At 43.4% G+C, this 22,274-nt stretch overlaps 1 protein-coding gene across 2 annotated transcripts in view; it reads left to right on the forward strand.

Annotated features, from left to right (window-relative positions):
* The window catches only part of MAP3K2 (mitogen-activated protein kinase kinase kinase 2), a 77,431-nt gene that overhangs the window by 45,064 nt on the left and 10,093 nt on the right, over positions 1-22,274 (forward strand). For both annotated transcript variants that reach the window (XM_040358221.1, XM_040358222.1), the window contains 7 exons: positions 3,065-3,178; positions 3,961-4,060; positions 6,484-6,608; positions 11,507-11,586; positions 12,457-12,524; positions 15,120-15,212; positions 18,090-18,296. In XM_040358221.1, coding sequence (XP_040214155.1) covers positions 3,065-3,178; positions 3,961-4,060; positions 6,484-6,608; positions 11,507-11,586; positions 12,457-12,524; positions 15,120-15,212; positions 18,090-18,296 — 787 coding nt within the window. The remainder of the gene's footprint in view (positions 1-3,064; positions 3,179-3,960; positions 4,061-6,483; positions 6,609-11,506; positions 11,587-12,456; positions 12,525-15,119; positions 15,213-18,089; positions 18,297-22,274) is intronic.

A 22,274-nucleotide genomic window follows, 5' to 3' on the forward strand; every position in this document is an offset into this window, starting at 1 on the left:
CTTCGGGCGTCGGGACAGGATGTGGCGGGGCTTGAGGCGTTAAGACGGGAAGTGACATTACCAGCTCAGACTCCGCTACTCCTGCTTCTGGGTGCCGTCAACGCTTGGGACATTGAGACTGGGAGTGAAATCGCCACCTTGAGCTCTACATCCCCGGCTTATAGTATCTGGTAATGCTTGGGGATTAGCTTTTTCAATAGCAGTTGCCAGCCCGGCTCTGAAAACCCTGTAAACAGATAAATAGCAGTCACACGGAACCTTCACAATAACGAATAATATTAAAAACTAGCATATTGGGACTATGTACATATACAGTAATACCTCAGATTGCGAGTAATGCGATACATGGGCGTTTCGCAATACGAGCTATTGTGGCAATAGTGATAACGAAACGAATAAGATCAGTTCATTTAGAAGGTGAACATGCCAAAAAACACTACGTGGCAAGAACTAAAATCACATCCTTGAGTGGGTAAGTGTTCTTCATAATAACTTGTGCCCTCCACTGGTTAAAGTATGCACTCAGCCCCCCCAAAAAACACCACATGGGGTCTAATCGCGCCTTCCCATTGGGTACAAATCCTCTGGATGACAGCTGCTCTGGGGATATTAGGACAGCTCGAATAATGATATTCCAATTATTATATAGCCCGGCAACTGGAAATTGTGTCCTGATGCCTGGGCTACTCTGCAGCAGCGGTCTGGCTTGCTCCCATGAGCACCCCTGCAGCGGCCTGCTGGAGCGGGATACACGCTTCTTTGTACGCACCGGTATCGTTCTCTGGTGGGCGGGGGCTGTGATGAGCATGACTGAGGGCTTCCCTTGCTTGCTCTCACAAATACTTACCTTAGAACGATGCTGTTGCAGCAATCCCCGTACACCGCTGTGACGGATGACCTGTCTCTGAAATGTTACTTCCGGATTTGCGGTCTTCGGCGTTGCCACGTAAATTCAAAGCTGCGCCGGCGTATCTTCTTTCTGTATTCAGAAAGCAAGATACGCCGAAATTAGCCTAAGATCCGACTGGCGTAAGTCTTACGCCATCGTATCCTAGGGTGCATATTTACGCTGGCCGCTAGGTGGCGTTTTCGGCGTAGAATATGCAAATGACCTAGATACGCCGATTCACAAAACGTACGTGCGCCGGGCGAAATTTTTTACGTTGTTTGCGTAAGCCTTTTCCGGCGTAACGTTGCTCCTGCTTTTATGAGGCGTACGCAATGTTAAGTATGCAAGTCCGTTCCCACGTCGAATTTAGAATTTTTTACTTTGTTTGCGTAAGTCGTTCGAATAGGGCTGGACGTAATTTACGTTCACGTCGAAACCAATACGTCCTTGCGGCGTACTTTGGAGCAATGCACACTGGGATATGTACACGGGCGGCGCATGCAGGGCTGTCTTATTGAGAGGGCACACCTGGGCACTGCCCAGGGGCCCCTGCACTTTCTCCAAAGCAGCTGGTCCTTGAGCCCACAGTGCCCCTAAATTGGGGGCCCCATGATGGTACTGAGAGTGATAGATACACAGGGGAGGCAGTCTGCCTCCTACCTACTTGATGTCTGGTTACCTGCACTGTCATTGCAGGGGCCCCAGAGCATTACTTTGCCCAGGGGCCCATGATGCTATTAAGACAGCCCTGGGCGCATGCGCCGTTTGTAAAAAACGTCAATCACGTCGGATCACCACCCATTTACATAAAACACGCCCCCCTCATACTCCTTTACGATACGCCGCCGTAACTTAGGAGGCAAGTGCTTTGTGAATACAGCACTTGCCTCTCTGATTTAAGGCGGCGTAGCGTAAATACGATGCGCTACGCCGCCGTACAAATGCGCCGCCCTACCTGAATCTAGCCCAATATCTCCTAAACTGCAAGTTTGGAAGAAATTCACTGTACCTACCAGTGGCGGCTGGTGCTCAAAATTTTAGGGGGGGCGCAAAGGAAAAAAAAAATTGCAGTCTCACTGTGCCCAAACGCAGCCACTGTTACATGCCATCAAATGCAGCCACTGTGCCATGAATTCGCACCACTGTGCCATGCCATTAAACGCAGCCCCTGTGCCATACATTGTCACCACTGTGCCATGCCATTAAACGCAGCCACTGTGCCATACATTGTCACCACTGTGCCATGCCATTAAACGCAGCCACTGTGCCATACATTGTCACCACTGTGCCATGCCATTAAATGCAGCCCCTGTGCCATACATTGTCACCACTGTGCCATCCATTGTCACCACTGTGCCATGCCATTAAACGCAGCCACTGTGCCCTTTAATGGTCGCCGCTGTGTCAATTGTCCCCACTGTGCCCTGTAAATTGTGTTCCCCCCCCCCCCCCCCCCCCCCCCCCCCGCCCGCCCGGCACTTACCTTTACTGGAGTCAGGCATCCACGTCCCACGATGTCTTCTCCCGCCCTCGATGACTGACAGGCGTCTCAGCCAATCAGGTTACAGGTAGCCAGAACCGGCCAACGTGATTGGCTGAGACGCCTGTCATCTTATTCAAGGGGCGTACAGTCTGTGCGCTCCGAGAATAAGCTTCCAGGACCAGATGGCTGTATTGGGAAAGCCTATCAGAGCCGTTGGCTTTGATAGACATTTCCCTACAGCCAACCAGCTGGCGTTATTCAGATGGCCGGACATTGAGCGCCGACCATCTGAATAGAACAGCGGCAGCGGCGAAAATAACATAGATTCGTGCAATGCATGAATCTATGTTATTTCACTCAGTGGCGGTGAGAGCCAGAGGGGGCGGCGCTCCAGCGCCCTCTATGGACGAACCGCCACTGGTACCTACAGGTAAGCCTTTATTATAGGCTTACCTGTAGGCAAAAGTGGTTGTAAAGGCTTTATGACCACTGTAATACCCTAAATAGCCAAATGCACATCCAGAAGCACGGATATATAATGCAAATATAGCTTAATATTCTAGAACCAATTATTCCAAACTGCACATGGCTATACGCTGGTCTCTCTAAAGCAGACATCCATAATACAATATATTGGTGACTATTGTAGATGAAAGCAGATCTAACTGGTGGTTGTTCTTTGTTTTCTGCAGCTGGTAATACCGTTGAAGACACAAGATGATTTGGACAAAGCCGTTGAGTTGCTGGACCGAAGCTCTCATATGAAGAGCCTTAAAATTCTGCTTGTTTCTCATGTGCACACTCAGGTATGACTCCGAACCCAGGATCTTTTTAATCTCTAATGGTGTGTGTGTATGTGTGTGTGTGTGTGTATATATATATATATATATATATATATATATATATATATGTGTATATATATATATATATATATATATATATATATATATATATATATATATATATATATATATATATATATATATATATATGCATGCATGCATGCATGCATGCATGCATGCATGCATGCATACATACATGTGAGGTATTGCCGCAATCGTCAGAGCGAGAGCAATAATTCTAGTACTGGACCTCCTCTGTAACTCTAACCTGGTAACCGTAAAAAAAGTTTAAAGCGTCGCCTATGGAGATTTTTAGGTACCGTAGTTTGTCGCCATTCCACGAGTGTGTGCAATTATAAAGCGTTGACATGCTTGGTATCTATTTATTCGGCGTAATCTTTCACATTCTGTAAAAAAATTGGGCTAACGTTACTTTTTCATTTTTTTTAAATTCAACAATCGCCATTTTATTCTCTAGATTCTCTGCTAAAACAATATATATAATGTTTGGGGGTTCTAAGAAGTAATTTTCTAGACAAAAATTCAGATTTTAACTTGTATACACCAAATGTCATAAATAGGCTTAGGCATGAAAGGGTTAACTTGCTTTGTATAGAGTTGTTTCCTTTTTTAACAATTCTCTTGGTCGTTAAATTCCTGCGTAAATGGAATGTGTTGTACTTTTAGTATAGATGTCTGACATTTTCCACTCATGTTACTGTTAATTTTTATTATTATTTATATAGGTCCCCAGCCCTTGTGACATGGAGCACATGCCCTGCCTGGAGGACCTTGATAACACAGTATTTGGAGGAACGGAGAGGAAAGACAGGACTGCGATTCCTGGTGGGTGCTATGTTCTAATGAAAGATCAGTAGGACGTTTGTCGCCCACCTCTGTCGTCTTCGACATTGGCGCTGTTTTTCTTGGAAAGGAAAGAAGTTACAGTGGAACCTCGGATTACGAGCATAATCCGTTCCAGGAGAATGCTCGTGATCCAAAGCACTCGCATATCAAAGCGAGTTTCCCCATAGAAGTAAATGGAAATGAAAAGAATTTGTTCCGCATTGACTTCTATGGCATGCAATACCGCATGTGGCCAGAGGCGGTGGGTGCGCCGGTGGACCTCGGAAAGGCTCGTGGACACCTCGGCTGAACTCAAAGGCTCGGGAACTGAGTATTTCCTAGTTTTCCCAAACGGCTCTGATTGGCTCGGCTCCGGCACCCCCCCCCCCCCCCCCACCTCAGACCAAATGCGGCACTGCACACTGCTGTGGCTTGAATCCTGCACATTTTGCGAGACAACACTCGCAAACCGAGTCAGGATTTTTATTAAAACAGCGCTCGTATTGCGAAACGCTCGTTAACTGCATTATTCGCAATCCAAGGTTTCACTGTACTGGCATGGCCAGGAGATGACACAGCTGTCACGCTGATGATGTCTTACTTGTGCTTTCATGCCATGTAAGATACCTAAACAGCCCCCAGTCAGCAGAGGAGAGGAGGAGACTGGCGGTCAGTCACGTGAGCGCCAATTGACACTCTGAAGTAAGTTATTATACCGCATATATTTTAGAATTGACATGCACTGGGAGCTTACTTCTATGTATCGAAGGCAACTAGAAATCACAAGACTGCTATATACTGCTGATTAGAAAAGGTATTTGGCAGTTTATATTTACTAAAATAATTGCATTTCCATGTACTGTGGGAGACCAGATATGGTGAATGTGGGCTCCTGGGTTTAGGAACACTTTAAAAGCATGTTGGATGGACAGCACTGTGATTGACTCACATCATAGAACCCCCTTCTCTGATTTCTGCTTTGGGAAGATGATCTAGAACCCTGGTGCTTAAAAAAAAAAAAAAAAACTGCATCCCATGTGCCACAGGCAGACCTTTGGTACCTGTTGTGTGGCCCTTTTGCAGACCCCGGCAGTCGGTTGTGGAAGGCTACAATGTCGGCGGTCTGGCAGTCTCATGTAGCATGTTTGCAGTCTCTCTCTATCGCATGTAGTGTGTTTTCAGTCCCCAGCCACCCCTTATGCATGTCTGCAGTCTCCAATCATCGCATGAAGTATACCTGAAGTCTCAGAGTATTCTGTTATACACTCAATATTATGGGTGCTTTTTGTAGCTTTTAGGGACCACAGTTAACCGCTTCCATACCACGTCATAGGGAAATGACGGCGGCAGGAACCCCTCTCCGATCCGGGTGGACGTCATATGACGTCCTGTGTTCCCGGCGATCTAGGGCGCGGCAGCGCTCGCGACCTGGCGCGGGTGCCCGGCGGCCGCGATTGCCGCCGGGCACCCGCGATTGCCGGTAATCACGGCAGGAGTGTGGATCTGTGTGTGTAATGATGGGGTGTAAAAACACAGATCCACCTCCTGTCAGCGGTGAGGAGACCAATGTGTGTTCCCAGTACAGAGGAACACGCATCGGTCTCCTCCCCTTGAGAGTCCCCTCCCCCCTACAGTTAGAACACACCTTAGGGAACATATTAACCCCTTCAGCGCCCCCTAGTGGTTAACCCCTTCCCTGCCAGTCACATTTACACAGTAATCAATGCATATTTATAGCATTAATCGCTGTATAAAAAGTGTTCCGATGTGTTCGCCGCAATGTCACGGTCACAGTAAAAAATCGCAAATCGCTGCCAATACTAGTAAAAAAAATAAATAAAATAAAAATGCCATAAATCTATCACTTATTTTGTAGACGCTATAACTTTTGCGGAAAAACCAATCAATATACGATTTTTGCGATTATTTTATTTATTTTTTTCGTATACGTATCGGCCTAAACTGAGGGAAAAAAAAATGTTATTTATTAAATAAAAAAGTAAAAAAATATTGTTTTTTAAAAAAAAAAATGTCGCTCTTCTTTTGTTTATAGCGCAAAAAATAAAAACCTTAGAGATGATCAAAAACCACCAAACGAAAGCTCTATTTGTGGGGGGAAAAAAACATAAAGATTTGGTTTGGGTACAGTGTTGCATGACCACGCAATTGTCATTCAAAGTGCAACAGCGCTGAAAACTAAAAATTGGTCTGGGCAGGAAAGGGAAGAAAATGCCCAGTATGGAAACCATACTTGGCTAACAACTGATATTCAGTATATTAGTATTTGTTGTTGTTGTTTATTTTTTATTTTTATTATTTTTTTTAGAACACAACTAAATGTTTAATGCATCACTGCAGTAAGGGAAGATGTTTGCATTTCTGTTTAGAATTCCTCTCTTTTTAAGATTTTATGCTTTTTATAGTTACTAGGGATCGGAGTTCCCCTCCGCCAGGATACATTCCAGAGGAACTGCACCATGTTGTTCGAAATGGTTCCTTTACCAGCATTAACAGTGAAGGGGAGTTCATTCCAGAGAGCATGGACCAGGTAAGCTTCTTATCATTGTTGCTAAGCTTTAACAAATTCTCTTGCTTTGTGACAAATTGTACCCTACAGCAGGAGAAGTTTTGTTAAAGCGGAGTGCCGGCCCAAAAAAATTGGATCCTAGCATTAGTAGTAATTAACCACTTAAGGACCGCCTCATGTACATATACATCAGCAGAATGGCACAGGCAGGCACATGTACGTATATATACGTGCCCTGCTTGACGTGGGTCGGGGGTCCGATCGGGACCCCCCCCCCCGTACATGCGGCGGTCCCCGTGGCTTCAGGAGCGATCCGGGACGACGGCGCGGCTATTCGTTTATAGCCGCTCCGTCGCGATCGCTCCCCGGAGCTGAAGAACGGGGAGAGCCGTATGTAAACACAGCTTCCCCGTGCTTCACCGTGCTTCACTGTGTCGGCTCATCGATCGCGTCATTCCCTTTATAGGGAAGACACGATCGATGACGTCATTCCTACAGCCACACCCCCCTACACTAGTAAACACACACAAAGTAAACCCTAACTCCTACAGCGCCCCCTGTGGTTAACTCCCAAACTGCAACTGTCATTTTCACAATAAAGAATGCAATTTATTTTTTGTTTACAAACGGTTTATTGAAAAATAAGTCTCAATACAGATTTAACGTACATTGGCAAGAAGTACATAAATAAAAATGTAAATATATATACCTATACATATACACACATATACTCATCAGCAGTAAGTAACTATGAAACATAAGCATAGCAGTTATTCGGGAGGTGGAAAAGTAGGACATTGTATGTATAAAAGGTCACCCGGAAGCAGTATACCGTGAAGTAAGAATCTTATGAAATAATTTTATGGCCGATAGGAGGAGGTTAAAAAAAAAAAAAAAAAAAAGGAGGGGGGGAATAACAGGCTCACATCTTACTTTAATGAATCAGCAGAGATAGGTCCCACGGTTTCCATTTCTGATCGTAGATGTCCATAGTATCATATAAGGTGTGGTGGATGCGTTCTGCTAGTTTGATGGACAACATACGATCCATAATTTGGGACCATGGTATAGTAGAGGAACGCCAGTTGAGAGCTATAGCCCAGTGTATTGAAGTGAGCAAGGTGTGTATTAGCCTGGTGTGGGCTATAGGAATGTCAGGGATAGGATAAAAAAGGAGACACATTTTAGGTGTCAGATCTATTCTTTTACCTATTATTTGTTCTATTTTGATACTGACCTGTTGCCATGTATTTTTGAGGTGTGTACAATCCCAGAAGGTGTGTATGAGGGAACCCTGTACTGAGCAACCTCTAAAACATAAGGGAGAGGTATCAGGATAGAATGTATTAATTCTGTCAGGGGTGAGGTACCATCTATATTGAAGTTTTATAGCAGATTCCCTAATAGAGGTTGTTTTGGTGCATTTTCTTAGGTTGTTTGTCATGCTATCCCATTGATCAGTAGAGAAGGATTCATCAAGATCTGATTCCCATTGCAACATTTGGCGTGTTTTGTCTGGTAGGTTGTGTTCATTTAGGTCTCTATAAATTCTGGATATCAAGCCCCTATCTCGAGGAGAAGTAAGACAAATCTTTTCAAATGTTGTGAAGGGGGTTTGGAGGATAAGAGAAAAGTTTTTTTGATAGAATAGTTTGATATTATTGTAGTCTGAGAGTTCGGTATCTTTAAGTTTATATTCTGCTTGTAAATCTAAGAATGTGCGAAAGGTATTGTTTTTGGTGAATGCTTTTAGGTTAGACAGATTGAGGAGTTGCCAAACAGCATATTGGTTAGTGTGTATGTCAGGGGGGGTAAATAGGGGGTCCCCCAGGAAGGAAGCTAGGGGGGAGATCTCTGAAGAGATGTTAAATTTATGTTTATGTCTGTGCCACAATAGTAGGTCCTGATGTACCACTCTGTTAAGGTGGCCCATTCTTTGAGTTTTAATAGATTTGGACCATAGAAGGCCTTGGAGGTGGAACGGTAGGACAGATTGTTCCTCAAAATCTAGCCACGGGATATGATTGGAAGGGGCATACCATTGTGCGAGTTGTGTATATCTGGCTGAGAGATAGTATAGCCATAAGTTGGGGATACTCAACCCACCCAATTTAAATGCATTTTTTGCTGTGAAAATGACAATTGTCCCAAAAATGTGTCAAAATTGTCCGAAGTGTCCGCCATAATGTCGCAGTCACGAAAAAAATCGCTGATCGCCGCCATTAGTAGTAAAAAAAAAAAAAAAATGCAAAAAAACTATCCCCTATTTTGTAAACACTATAAATTTTGCGCAAACCAACCGATAAACGATTATTACGATTTTTTTTTTTACCAAAAATAGGTAGAAGAATACGTATCGGACTAAACTGAGGAAAAAAAAATGTTATATATGTTTTTGGGGGATATTTATTATAGCAAAAAGTAAAAAATATAGCATTTTTTTCAAAATTGTCGCTCTATTTTTGTTTATAGCGCAAAAAATAAAAACCGCAGAGGTGATCAAATACCACCAAAAGAAAGCTCTATTTGTGGGGGGAAAAAGACGCCAATTTTGTTTGGGAGCCACGTCACACGACCGCGCAATTGTCTGTTAAAGCGACGCAGTCCCGAACTGTAAAAACCCCTTGGGTCTTAAGGCAGCATTTTGGTCCGGGGCTTAAGTGGTTAAAGCGGAGGTTCACCCAAAAAACAAGTATATAACATTACATTCAGTATACCTCAAACATGTGCAGAATGCCGTTTTTTTGGGGGGGGGTGTACATACGGTATTATCGGTATTTTCCTTCCGGGTACTCGCTCCCGCGGGAGTGGGCATTCCTGTGCAGTGCCGCAATGTCATCTGGGACTTCGCCCATATGATTGACGTGCCTACTTTACGAGAGTGGCTGAACCGCGAGTCGGCTCTATACGGCGCCTGCGCAGTCAACTCTACACGGCTCCTAGTCGGTGCGCAGGCACCGTATAGAGCCGACTCGCGGTTCGGCTACTTTCGGAAAGTCGTGACGCGCCTTATCCGCCGGGGGGAGTTATTCTCAGGCACGTCAATCATATGGGCGAAGGAACGCCCACTCCCGCGGGAGCGAGTACCCGGAAGCCGGGAGGAAAATACCGATAATACCGTATGTACACCCCCCCAAAAAAACAGCATACTGTACATGTTTGAGGTATACTGAATGTAATGTTATATACTTGTTTTTTGGGTGAACCTCCGCTTTAAATACAATAACAGTTGGCTAAAGTTTCTTTAAAGAGGGAGTAAACCCTATGTTGTGGAAAAAACAAAACCCTGCAAGACAAAGGCATAATGAGCTAGTATGCATAGCACGGATAGGCACATTGGCGTACCTGTACGTCCCTGCCTGGACGTGGGTCGGGGGTCCGATCGGGACCCCCCCCCCGGTACATGCGGTGGTTCCCGTGGCTTCAGGAGCGATCTGGGACTAGTCGCCCCCTCGCGATCGCTCCCCGGAGCTGAAGAACGGGGAGAGCCGTATGTAAACACGGCTTCCCGTGCTTCACTGTGGCGGCTGCATCGATCGAGTGATCCCTTTTATAGGGAGACTCGATCGATGATGTCAGACCTACAGCCACACCCCCCTACAGTTGTAAACACACACTAGGTGAACCCTAACTCCTTCAGTGCCCCCTGTGGTTAACTCCCAAACTGCAACTGTCATTTTCACAATAAACAATGCAATTTAAATGCATTTTTTGCTGTGAAAATGACAATGGTCCCAAAAATGTGTCAAAATTGTCCGAAGTGTCCGCCATAATGTCGCAGTCACGAAAAAAATCGCTGATCGCCGCCATTAGTAGTAAAAAAAAAAAAAACTATCCCCTATTTTGTAAACGCTATAAATTTTGCGCAAACCAATCGATAAACGCTTATTGCGATTTATTTTACCAAAAATAGGTAGAAGAATACGTATCGGCCTAAACTGAGGGAAAAAAATGTTTTATATATGTTTTTGGGGGATATTTATTATAGCAAAAAGTAAAAAATATTGCATCTTTTTCAAAATTGTCGCTCTATTTTTGTTTATAGCGCAAAAAATAAAAACCACAGAGGTGATCAAATGCCACCAAAAGAAAGCTCTATTTGTGGGGAAAAAAGGACGCCAATTTTGTTTGGGAGCCACGTCGCACGACCGCGCAATTGTCTGTTAAAGCGACGCAGTGCCGAATTGTAAAAACCCCTTGGGTCATTTAGCAGCATATTGGTCCGGTCCTTAAGTGGTTAAGGAGATATTTCTTGGAACTACAGGTAAGCCTTAATCTAGGCTTACCTGTAGGTCAAAGTGGTCTGTAAGGGTTTACAACCATTTTAAATATTTATTAACAATATAAATCACTTACTGAATGTATTCTCCCTCCCGTTGTGGCCGTTTCTGTGGGCATGTGAAGCCCAATCGACATCTCTTCCCAATCGAATGCAGCAGCTGAACAGAATATTACAGGAAATGAGAAGATGGGAGATGATTGCTCCAACTGCACGGACCTGTTTAGGAAATGGTAGTGAGATAGTGGAAGGATCCCCATCCTGCTGCTGAACAGAATATTACAAGAGATGAGAGATAGAAGATGATTGCTCCAACTGCACAGAGACAGATATAGGACATTGGAATGAGATAGTGGAAGGAACCACATCCTGCAGCAGGAAAGTGTATTTCAGTGATGTGTTTATTAGGGGGGGGGGGGGGGGGGGTTCCGATCCTTAGAATTCTGTGTGAGGTGGGGAGAAGAGTGGAGACAGTTGGACGCAATCGTGAAGTATTGAATGGTGCAGAATCCTCCAGCAGCACACACCGGTCTAATGTGGAATGATACAGGATAAATTGCATGTTTGTGTGATGCAGATCAAAACAAAAAAAAAAAAAAAAAGTACATTTCTTTAGGACTGGTTTATTTTTGATCTACAGATGTTGGACCCTTTATCCCTGAGCAGTCCTGAAAACTCTGGCTCTGGCAGCTGCCCATCTCTTGATAGCCCTCTAGACGGGTAAGTGTTGTGTAGGAAAAAAATTATATTCTATTATATTAACCACTTGACCACCGGGCCTATTTTGGCACTTCTCTCGTTCATGTAAAAATCACAAATTTTTTGCTAGAAAATTAATCAGAAACCCCAAACATTTATATATATATATTTTTTAGCAGACATCCTAGGGAATAAAATGGCAGTCATTGCAACTTTTTTTCTCGCACGGTATTTGCGCAATCATTTTTCAAACACCTTTTTTTGGGGAAAAAACGGTTTTATGAATTAAAAAATAACAAAACAGTAAAGTTAGCCCAATTTTTTTGTATAATGTGAAAGATGATGTTACGCCGAGCAAATCGATACCTAACATGTCATGCTTTAAAATTGCACACACTCATGGAATGGCGCCAAACTTCGGTACTTCAAAATCTCCATAGTTGTTTACTTCTGGGTACCGGGCGTGACGTCATAACGTTGCGCCCGGGCCTCCGACGGTCATAGAGATGACTGTGACCGTCTGGTCACCTATCATCTCTATGGTTCTTCAGCGAGCGCCGGGCGATTCGCTCTCCGGGCCCCCGATGGCACGGGAGAGCCCGGAGAAGCACCGTATGGCGGCCAGAGGGGGGGGGGGGACGTCCCCTTCCGCTGCCTATAAGAACGATCAAGTGGTGGAACTGCCGCTTTGATAATTCTTATTGTGCACAGAATCGCCGGCTGAAGACGGTGATATCTGAATGATGCCTGTAGCTCCACCCATCATTCAGATATCACCGCACAAAGTCGAGGATGTATTTTCTCGTACTGCGGTGGGCAAGTGGTTAAAATATTTTGGCATTAAACGGTATAAGCCAAACTGGAGCCTCTTCAACTTCTTGTTTCTTATAGTGAAATCTACCACAAGTCCAGGATGCCCAGGGCTCAGAGCTACCCTGACAATTACCAGGAGTTCTCAGGTGAGGCTTTTACCTTGATTAGCGTCCGCTCTCTCGCACAGTCACTAAAATAGTTTTCACATGAGATAGCTGAAAGGAAAAGGTCAGGTTAATGTTTAGTGAATTTTCTGATTGTATTATGGTTTGATATTATCACTGTGCATGAAATAAAGCGGATCTTTTCCCCATTCCCATATTTAAAGGGATTGTAAAGCTTTAATTTATTTATTTTTTTTCAGAAAAACATGTCGAACTTACCAGCTCTGTGTAATGGATTTGCACAGAGTGGCCCAGATCCTCCTCTTCTCGGTTCCCTCGCCGGTGCTACTGGCTCCTTCCTCTTATTGGGTGCCCCCAATAAGAGGAAGGAGTCCATGCACACACGGAGCCACGGTTCGGCCCCCACCCCCTCCATCTCCTGATTGGCTCGCTGCCTGTGATTGACAGCAGCGGGTTGGCTCCCGCCTTAAAAAGAACATAAAATGGCTGGACAGCAGCACTCCATTGAGACACCTTTTATTGAAGTCGGATAAAATCCGAGTAGTCACGTATGATCACATTAGAGATGGGCGCTTAATCATAGCTGCTGGCAATAGCCAATCAGGAGTACGAGTCCCAGAGAGGCAAGGCGCTCGTGGAGAGCGATGGATCAAGAGGGGGCTTTGGTACCTTATTTTTGGGAGAGGGGAGATGCTCCTGAAGGTTTTTTACCTTCATTCATAGACTACATGAATGTAAAAAAAACTTGTGCTTTTACAACGACTTTAACCTGTCCCCCCACCCCCCAGCTGTATACATATATGCAGCAGCTGGGCTTTAATGTTGAGCTGAGACACACATATTGCCACTGCCAAGTACAAGATGCCGCCTTATGCTGGTGGCGATGATAGCGAAGCTGTGCGAAAAGAAAGATCAGTTTTCAGATTGGCAAGTGGAAATTTCATCTTTATAGGAAGCCCTGATATTGTTTTTACAGATTTCCTTTTCACTAGCAGTCTGTGGTTGCTTTTCGTACCTCTGTTGGAAATATATATATATATATATATATATATATATATATATATATTATTATTATTATTATTATTATTATTATTATTATTATTATTATTTTTTTACGTGTATTGATTCTACTACTTCTTTCTTTCTTTCTTTCTTTCTTTCTTTCTTTCTTTCTTTCTTTCCTTCTTCTTCTTCTTCTTCTTCTTCTTCTTCTTCTTTCCTTTCTTCTTCTCTTCCTTCTTCTTCTCTTCCTTCTTCTTTTTTCTTTTTTCTTCTTTCTTCTTCTTCTTTCTTCTTTTTTCTTCTTCTTTCTTCTTCTTTTTTCTTCTTTTTTCTTCTTTTTTCTTTTTTTCTTCTTTCTTCCTTTTTTTCTTAACCACTTGCTTACTGGGCACATATACCCCCCTCCTGCCCAGGTGAAATTTCAGCTTCCGGCACTGCGTCGCTTTAACTGACAATTGCGCGGTCGTGCGACGTGGCTCCCAAACAAAATTGGCGTCCTTTTTTTCCCCACATGTAGAGCTTTCTTTTGGTGGTATTTGATCACCTCTGCGGTTTTTATTTTTTGCGCTATAAGCAAAAAAAGGTCGACAATTTAGAAAAAAAATTCAATATTTTTTACTTGTTACTATAATAAATAGCCGAATTAAAACAAAAAAAAAATTCTCAGTCTAGGCCGATACATATTCTTCTACATATTTTTGGTAAAAATAAAACGCAATAAGCGACTGGTTTGCGCAAAAGTTATAGCGCCTACAAAATAGGGGACAGAATTATTATTTATTTTTTTACTAATAATGGCGGCGATCTGCCTTTTTTTTTATTTATTTTTTTTGGGACTGCGACATTATGGCGGACACATCGGACACTTTTTTGGCACCATTCACATTTATACTGCGATCAGTGCTATAAATATGCACTAATTACTGTATAAATGTGACTGGCATTGAAGGGGTTAACACTAGGGGGTGAGGAAGGGGTTAAATGTGTACCCTGCATAGTGTTTCTAACTGTGGAGGAGGGCGGTGTCTGGGGGAGGTGACCAATCTGAGTCCCTATGTACAAGGGACACAGATCGGTCTCCTCTCTCCCTGACAGGACGTGGATCTGTGTGTTTACACACACGGATCCATGTCCTTGTCTCTGTAACCGCTGATCGCGAGTGCCAGGAGGACATCGCGGCCGCCAGGCACTCGCATCGGCATCTCAGTGATGCGACGGGCACACGCGCACCGCCCCCCAGTGGCCGGAGGCCGTATATAGACGACCACCCGGCAATTAAGATCCACACTGCGGCCATATAAAGTCGTACGGCCGTCAGGAAGTGGTTAAAGGGGTTGTAAACCCTTGTTTTTTCACCTTAATGCATCTTCCTTCTTTTCTTTCTTTCTTTCTTTCTTTCTTTCTTTCTTTCTTTCTTTCTTTCTTTTTCTTTGCCCTTTACAACATGTTTATTTTGTCCTTGCTCCAAGTGACCTTTACACGTTTTCTGTCACAATGGTAATAAAATATATCAAGAGAGATTCAGTTGATTGCCATGTATGTGTTTTTTTATTTTCCTCTGTAGCTTTGTCTTTATTGTTATTTTAGATTTGTTTTGTTTTGTTCCTCCCATAGAATATGACATTCCAGTGTTCGAAAAATTTGGGAAAGGCGGCACCTACCCACGAAGATACCACGTGTCTTATCTACACCAGGATTACAGTGATGGTAAGAGAGAGCATAGATCTGATTTTTGGCAGGATTTTCCCTTCAGCTCCTGGCACTTGTTGAGGGGTGTGGCGGGCGCACAAAAACCCATCAAAGAAAAATGCATTGTTCCAGGGGACTGCAGAAGGATCTTTTGCTCTAATGGGGGGTTGGCGGAGGAGCTACATTTCCCATGGGTATGGGAATACATGACATGGTGGCGTCTATGCAGGCTGACCTCCAGGGTAGTTATCTGTGTATCTGAGACACAAAATTACTGTGCTGACATGAGAAGCTATTCACATTGCTGCCAATCAGTGGCTGTGGGCAGGTTGTGACGGGTGCTGAGCATGTTGTACCCGCTGATTGATTGCACAATATGGAAACTGTGCAGTTCAGCTTTCAATAACTCCTTGTGCATTTGCTGTAGCTGGAAGCATTTGTTCAACATTTGGCACCATCATGCGTGCGCCTGTGTGTGTTGTAAACATGAAATTTGTTCAATACTATCTGGCGCTGTCATACGTTTGTGTATTGTAAACAAACAATTTGTTCAGCAATGAAAGTATTTACTGTCTAGGAAATGCCCTGGAGGACAGTATCTAGTTGGGGAATACCTTGGCGTACCTTGATTGTAGTGTGGACCTCACGGCAGACATACCCTAAATCATGGGTCTTCAAACTACGGCCCTCCAGTTGTTCAGGAACTACAATTCCCATCATGCTTAGTCATGTAGGTAAATGTCAATGTGCTACAATGCCTCATGGGATGTGTAGTTCTACAACAGCTGGAGGGCCGTAGTTTGAGGATCCCTGCCCTAAATAAAACCAAAGTGAGCTTTCAGTGTAAATTGGGGGAGATACTTTCCAGGTACAAATTGTGTGCAACAGCTTAACCACTTCCCGACCGCCGCATGTATATGTACGTCCACAGAATGGCACGTACAGGCAAATGGGCGTACATGTACGTCCTTGCCTTCTAGCGGGTGGTGCAGTCACGAAAAAAATCGCTGATCGTCGCCATTAGTAGTAAAAAAAAAATATTAATAAAAATGCAATAAAACTATACCCCATTTTGTAAACGCTATAAATTTTGCGTAAACCAATCGATAAACGCTTATTGCGATTTTTTTTTTTTTTTACCAAAAATAGGTAGAAGAATACGCATCGGCATAAACTGAGGAAATTTTATTTTTTTATATATGTTTTTGGGGGATATTTGTTATATTTTTGTTTATAGCGCAAAAAATAAACGCAGAGGTGATCAAATACCACCGAAAGAAAGCTCTATTTGTGGGGGAAAAAGGACGCCAATTTTGTTTGGAAGCCACGTCGCACGACCGCGCAATTGTCTGTTAAAGCGACGCAGTGCCGAATCGCAAAACCTGGCCTGGGCATTTAGCTGCCTAAAGGTCCAGGGCTTAAGTGGTTAAAGGGTAACTCCACTTTCACGGGGGAAAATAATGGCAAATAAAAAAATAACATAAAGCGGGTAAAAGTAAGTATTGAACAAGTCACCATTTTCCTGGGTAAATGGGTCGGGGGGCAGACTGTAGGGGCACTGTGATGAAAAGGGGTCTGCACTGTAATAATTACACTGCCCCTTTACATCACAATGCCCGCTTTACAGTTTAGTCCCTGTTGCTTTAATGTAAAGTGGAGGACTGTAGAGTACATATAGACTGCAGAGTACAGACTCTGGGCCATATTCTCAGAAGAGTTACGACGGAGTATCTCAGAAAACTCTGTCGTATCTGTTTTTTGACTCGCGTATCTATGTGAGTGATTCCTAGAATCATTTTCGCATAGATACGCTGTAGATCCGACAGGTGTAAGTCACTTACACTGTCGGATCTTAAATGTAATTCGCCGCCGGCCTCTAGGTGGCGTTTACGTTCAGGTCTCATTTGTTTATGCAAATGAGCCTGATACGCCGATTCCCGAACGAAGTCGCGTAACCGTCGTTTGCGTAAGCGTAAGGTTACCCCTGCTATATGAGGGGTAACCTTACGCCAGTCCCACGTATGCCATGTTAAGTATGGCGTCGGGTCCGCGTCGTCTTTTCCCGTCGGGTACATCGTTTTCGTAAGTCGCTCTTGAATACGACTTTACGTCAATGACGCACACGTCGGCGTCATTGACGTTTTCCGTCGAGAACTGGAGCATGCGCACGGGGCTATTTTTAGCCCGGCGCATGCGCAGTTTGATCGACACGGGGGCGCGCTTAATTTAAATATAAGCCGCCCCCTTTGAATTACGCGGAGATACACCGGGCCTTTTACACTACGCCGCCGCAAACTACGGAGGCAGTGCTTGAGGAATATGGCACTTGCTCCAGTAAGTTGCGGCGTAGTGTAAATGGCTTGCGCTACGGCCGCGGGAAAACTACGAGAATCTGGCCCTCTGTGAATACCCCCTGTCCCTGGGAAAATTTGCCTTTTGTGAAACTGGGGCCAAAAAGGTTGGGGACTGCTGTAGAGGACCCTTGCCCTCTGTATTGAAGTAGTGGCTTCTTTGATGAGGTTTGATGCCCCTCTGCTGAGTCAGAGCTCTCCTGTCAACCAGGAATATGAACTTTGCTGATTGCAGTTGGGTCCGACTCAGCAAAGGGGCATGTTGGCACTTCTGCTAAGAAATTACTTCCAGACCAAGAGCAAGGATCCTTCTGTGCTGCATTCTGGCAGGGCATAGGCTTTTCTACTCAGGCTGCTTTATATAGAAAACATACTGTGAGACATTTCTTACATTGCGTGTATTTAGCTAACTTTAAACTTTAAAAAGTCCCCAAGGATACCCCAGCTGATGGAGATCTGCCTCTACGTTCCAGATCTAAGAACCTCACCCCTCCTGTTTGTGTCTGTTGCCCCACCAATACACCTTTTTGATGTCCATTTTCAGGCAGGAAAACCTTCCCAAGGGCCAGAAGAACCCAAGGGACCAACTTCCGTTCCCCGGTGAGCTTTAGCCCCACAGACCACTCCCTAAGCACCAGCAGCGGAAGCAGCGTCTTTACACCAGAATACGAGGACAACCGGTTAAGGAGAAGAGGGAGCGACATTGACAATCCAACCTTGTCCGTGATGGATATAAGTCCACCCAGTCGATGTAAGTTCTCCATTGGATTTTATACCACCTCTTGTGCTTCCTGGATATTAAAATGGTGATATTGTTTCATAAAGATACAACTGCAGTGCAGGGCTGTGGAGTCGGAGTCGAGGAGTCGGAGTCGGGGGAAATTTTGGGTACCTGGAGTCGGAGTCGGCAAAAAATGCACCGACACCGACTCCGACTCCTACTAAATTTAGATTGGAATAAAAAAAAAAAAAAGCAAGTTTAAATGTCCCAATTCACAAAAAGTTATAATTAATGACTTCTCTACTGTAAGAATAAAGACCAATGCATGCAGTGCCTCACGTAACCGCAAAACGAACACGTTAAGTGACCGTGAAGAAGCGCGCTTTTCATGTGCTTCACTATATGGCACGCAACACACAATTAGGAGCTGCAATACTCATACTTTCCATAGTGTTGTGTTCTGCTTTTACAGGGAACGCATGTTAGAGAACCAGTAAGTGTCCAAATAAAAAAATTCCAACAGGAGTTTTATAAAGCACTAAAAGAAGTTGAAAAGTATGATCGCTCATCAAAACTTACTGTTGAAGAAGCCATCCTTGTTTATCCAGAGATCGTTAGTGATGTGGCCAGAATAGTTACTGCAATGCCACCTACCCAAGTCAGTGTCGAAAGATTATTTTCAGCCCTAAAAATAATAAAGTCTGACTTAAGAGCCTCTATGAAAGAGGATCTGGCAGAGGCAATTCTCTTCCTTAGAACTCTACATTGAATTGATTTGCATTTGCTAAGCCTATAACTACATTTCAAGATTAATATAAACCATTTCTAGGTTTTACAGATTTTGTTTTTGGTTCATTATAGATAAGCTTTGTTTTTGTTCTAAAACAACCAAATAATGTGGTTTGTATTTTTGAACTGGTAAAGATCCTGTTCCTGATGTTTATGCCTGCTGCTACTATCCAGCCACTTGATTGTTTTCATTGTGTTTGTCTTTTGCTTAAACTGTGCAATACAGTAGACTGTTGGCTTCCCAGCCAGTAGTCCTGTGGTAGGTTGCGTTTCTTTCCCTCAAGGAATGTATAAAATACATTCGCATATTAATACAGAGGAGTCGGAGTCGGAAGTACATAAAACTGAGGAGTCTGAGTCGGAACATTTATCTACCGACTCCACAGCCCTGCTGCAGTGGCCATTAACCATTTATTTCAGTCCTGGGCAGATTGCAGCCCCAGGACCACATCCAGCACTTTAGCTGTCCCTATCTAGCCCTGCGTGTCTCTCCGAGCCTGTGCGATTCCTCACTAATGCCTCGTTTCCACTGAACGGAACGGTTCGGGTCAGTAAATTTGGAACGGTTAGAATGGACCGGTCTATTCTGGTGAGCGTTTCCACTGCAAATCGGACTGTCGGGGACCATACAGGATTTAGAAAAAACGCCTAGCGCGTCCACCAATCAGTGGAATGTATTGCATCTCCGCCCTAATGGAACCGTTCCATTTTCTATGGCCCCACATCTGAAGCAGGACCCAGAATGGTGCGGTACGGTTCGGTTTTATGGCACACTTTCATAATGGAAACCCCCAAAATAGCGTACCGTACCGAACTGATCCGCTCAGTGGAAACGAGGCATAAGGAAGCTGATAGGCTCAGAGAGGAACTTTGACAGATGTCTGTGTGGAGAGCTTCAAGAACTTGATCAGTACAGCGGGGTGTGTTGCTTCTGATGGAAGAGAGTTGCCCAGGAGATGTCCCGACGCTCTCCCGCCACTCTGCCACCTGTTCTTCCTGTGTTGGCGCCTGTACCCTGCAAACCCCAGGAGCAGTGCAGCTGTTCTTCACTCCAAGGCAGGATCTGCAGAAATCCCTACTGTTACCGATCATAGGGTCTCTCCTTCCAGTGAGGACATTTGACAGGCAGCGAGGAGGTGTTATATCTCCTCCTCTTCCACCTGATTTAATCCTATAATGCTGCATTACTGCGCTGCAAATAGCGTGCATTACACACGGTTGGGAAAGACTGACAAATGGTGCCGCTTATTAAATCCTGCACCTTTTGTTAAAAATGGCCCGTCTGGCTGTTATTTTACAGCTATGGGGAGGGGGTCGTACCTACTATTTAATATATATATAACTTAACGTGTGTGTGTGTGTGTGTATGTATGTGTGTATGTTCCAGCATCACGTCCAAACGGCTAAAGATATTAACATGAAACTTGGCACACAGGTTACTTATATGTCAGCAACAAACATAGGATAGGTGGTTTAACCCTTACCCACCCCCATTTGCCATGGTCGGGGTTTTTCTTTAAAGTCCCATTCAACTCTATGGGAAATACATGTTACTTCATAACTTCCAAACGGCTGTAGATATTTCGATAACACTTGGTCACATGTTACTTATATGTCCACTTAAACTATAGGATAGTTAATTTATCCCTTAACTACCCCCATTTGTGAGGGTCGGGGTTTTTGTTTAAAGTCCCATGCAAATCAATGGGAAATGTATGTTCCCACATAACTTCTGTACGCCTGGAGATATTTCAATAATACCTGCTACACATATTACTTGTATGCCAAATAAAAATATATGACACTTGCATTAACCCTTACCTACACCCTTATATAAAAGATGGGTATATTTATATTACTATGATTTTCCTCCCCAAAAGGTTAAGATAGGAAGACCAGGCAACGCCGGGTATTCAGCTAGTATAAATATATATATATATAAGGGCTGCAACTAACGAATATTTTCATAACCAATTAGTTGGCCGATTTATTGTTTCGATTCAATTGGATAATAACCTAAATACAAAAATTAGCATTTTTAAACATTTTTGGCCCAATTTGTTGTTGGGCAAATTACAAAACAGAAATTGCCATAAAAACACATTACATGCTTTTATGCAGCTTCTCCATTGAAGTATATTGAACTAAAAAAAATAGCACCGTTTTGCGTTAAAACTTCCTTGCCCTTTCCAAATACGCAGCAGCTGAAAAAACAATCATGGATGTGAACGTGTCCCATAGGAAAACATGTAACTGAACTGTAGTGTGTTTCTGCAAAAAGCACCAAAAAACAGAGGTGTGAACAGGCCTGGGATGGGGGTTAAAAAAACAAAAATAAGTACAAAAAGAGCAAATAATCTCTACTGTAAGGGGTTCATTTTTTAACTGTGGGACAGTGAAAGTAATATTTACAGTAGCGATTAGCTTTTTTGTACTATAAAGGGCTAATTTTTTATTTTTTTAACCCCATTATGTTACTGGCCGATTGATCGATTATGAAAATTGTAATCGATTAATTTCATAATCGATTAGTTGTCGATTAATCGATTAGTTGTTTCGGCATATATATATATATATATATAATATATATATATATATATGTATATATATATATATATGTATATGTGTGTGTGTGTGTGTGTGTGTGTGTGTATATATATATATATATATATATATATATATATATATATATATATATATATATATATATATATATATATATATATATATATATATATATATATACAGGAGATCAGGTAAATCTGGGGGTGTTGTCAGACGGGAGATACATTTCTGCCTTGTTTAGAAAATTCACCAATTACTATCAGGTGTCGGCTGCAGAGGTAGCCAGAAAGGTTTAAGGATGTTGGATAGCTTCAGCTGTTCAGAATGGAAAAATTAAGGCCTCTATAAGTTGTCCAGAGGATTACTCCTGAATGCTGCATCCTGAGGCTTGTTGAGTTAAGGAGAGCAGTGAGCTGAGGAAGACTTCTGAAGGTGAAGTGGTTGTTGATATTTTTGCTGTGTGATAAAAAAATCAAAAAAGACTATTGTTTTCTGCTTGAAGACCATCAATGTCTGCCCAGCAGTAGGCTGTGCCAGACTCCATAGGTAGGTTCCTCTGTTGTGAAGGTAGACGGCCCAAGTGGCCAGGGTTTATTTTATGTTTTGTTTTGTTTATGCTGTTTGGATGCTTGCACTTGTTTCCAGCAATATGGA

This window comes from Rana temporaria, chromosome 6 (assembly GCF_905171775.1).
Source record: "Rana temporaria chromosome 6, aRanTem1.1, whole genome shotgun sequence".
Lineage (NCBI taxonomy): Eukaryota > Metazoa > Chordata > Amphibia > Anura > Ranidae > Rana > Rana temporaria.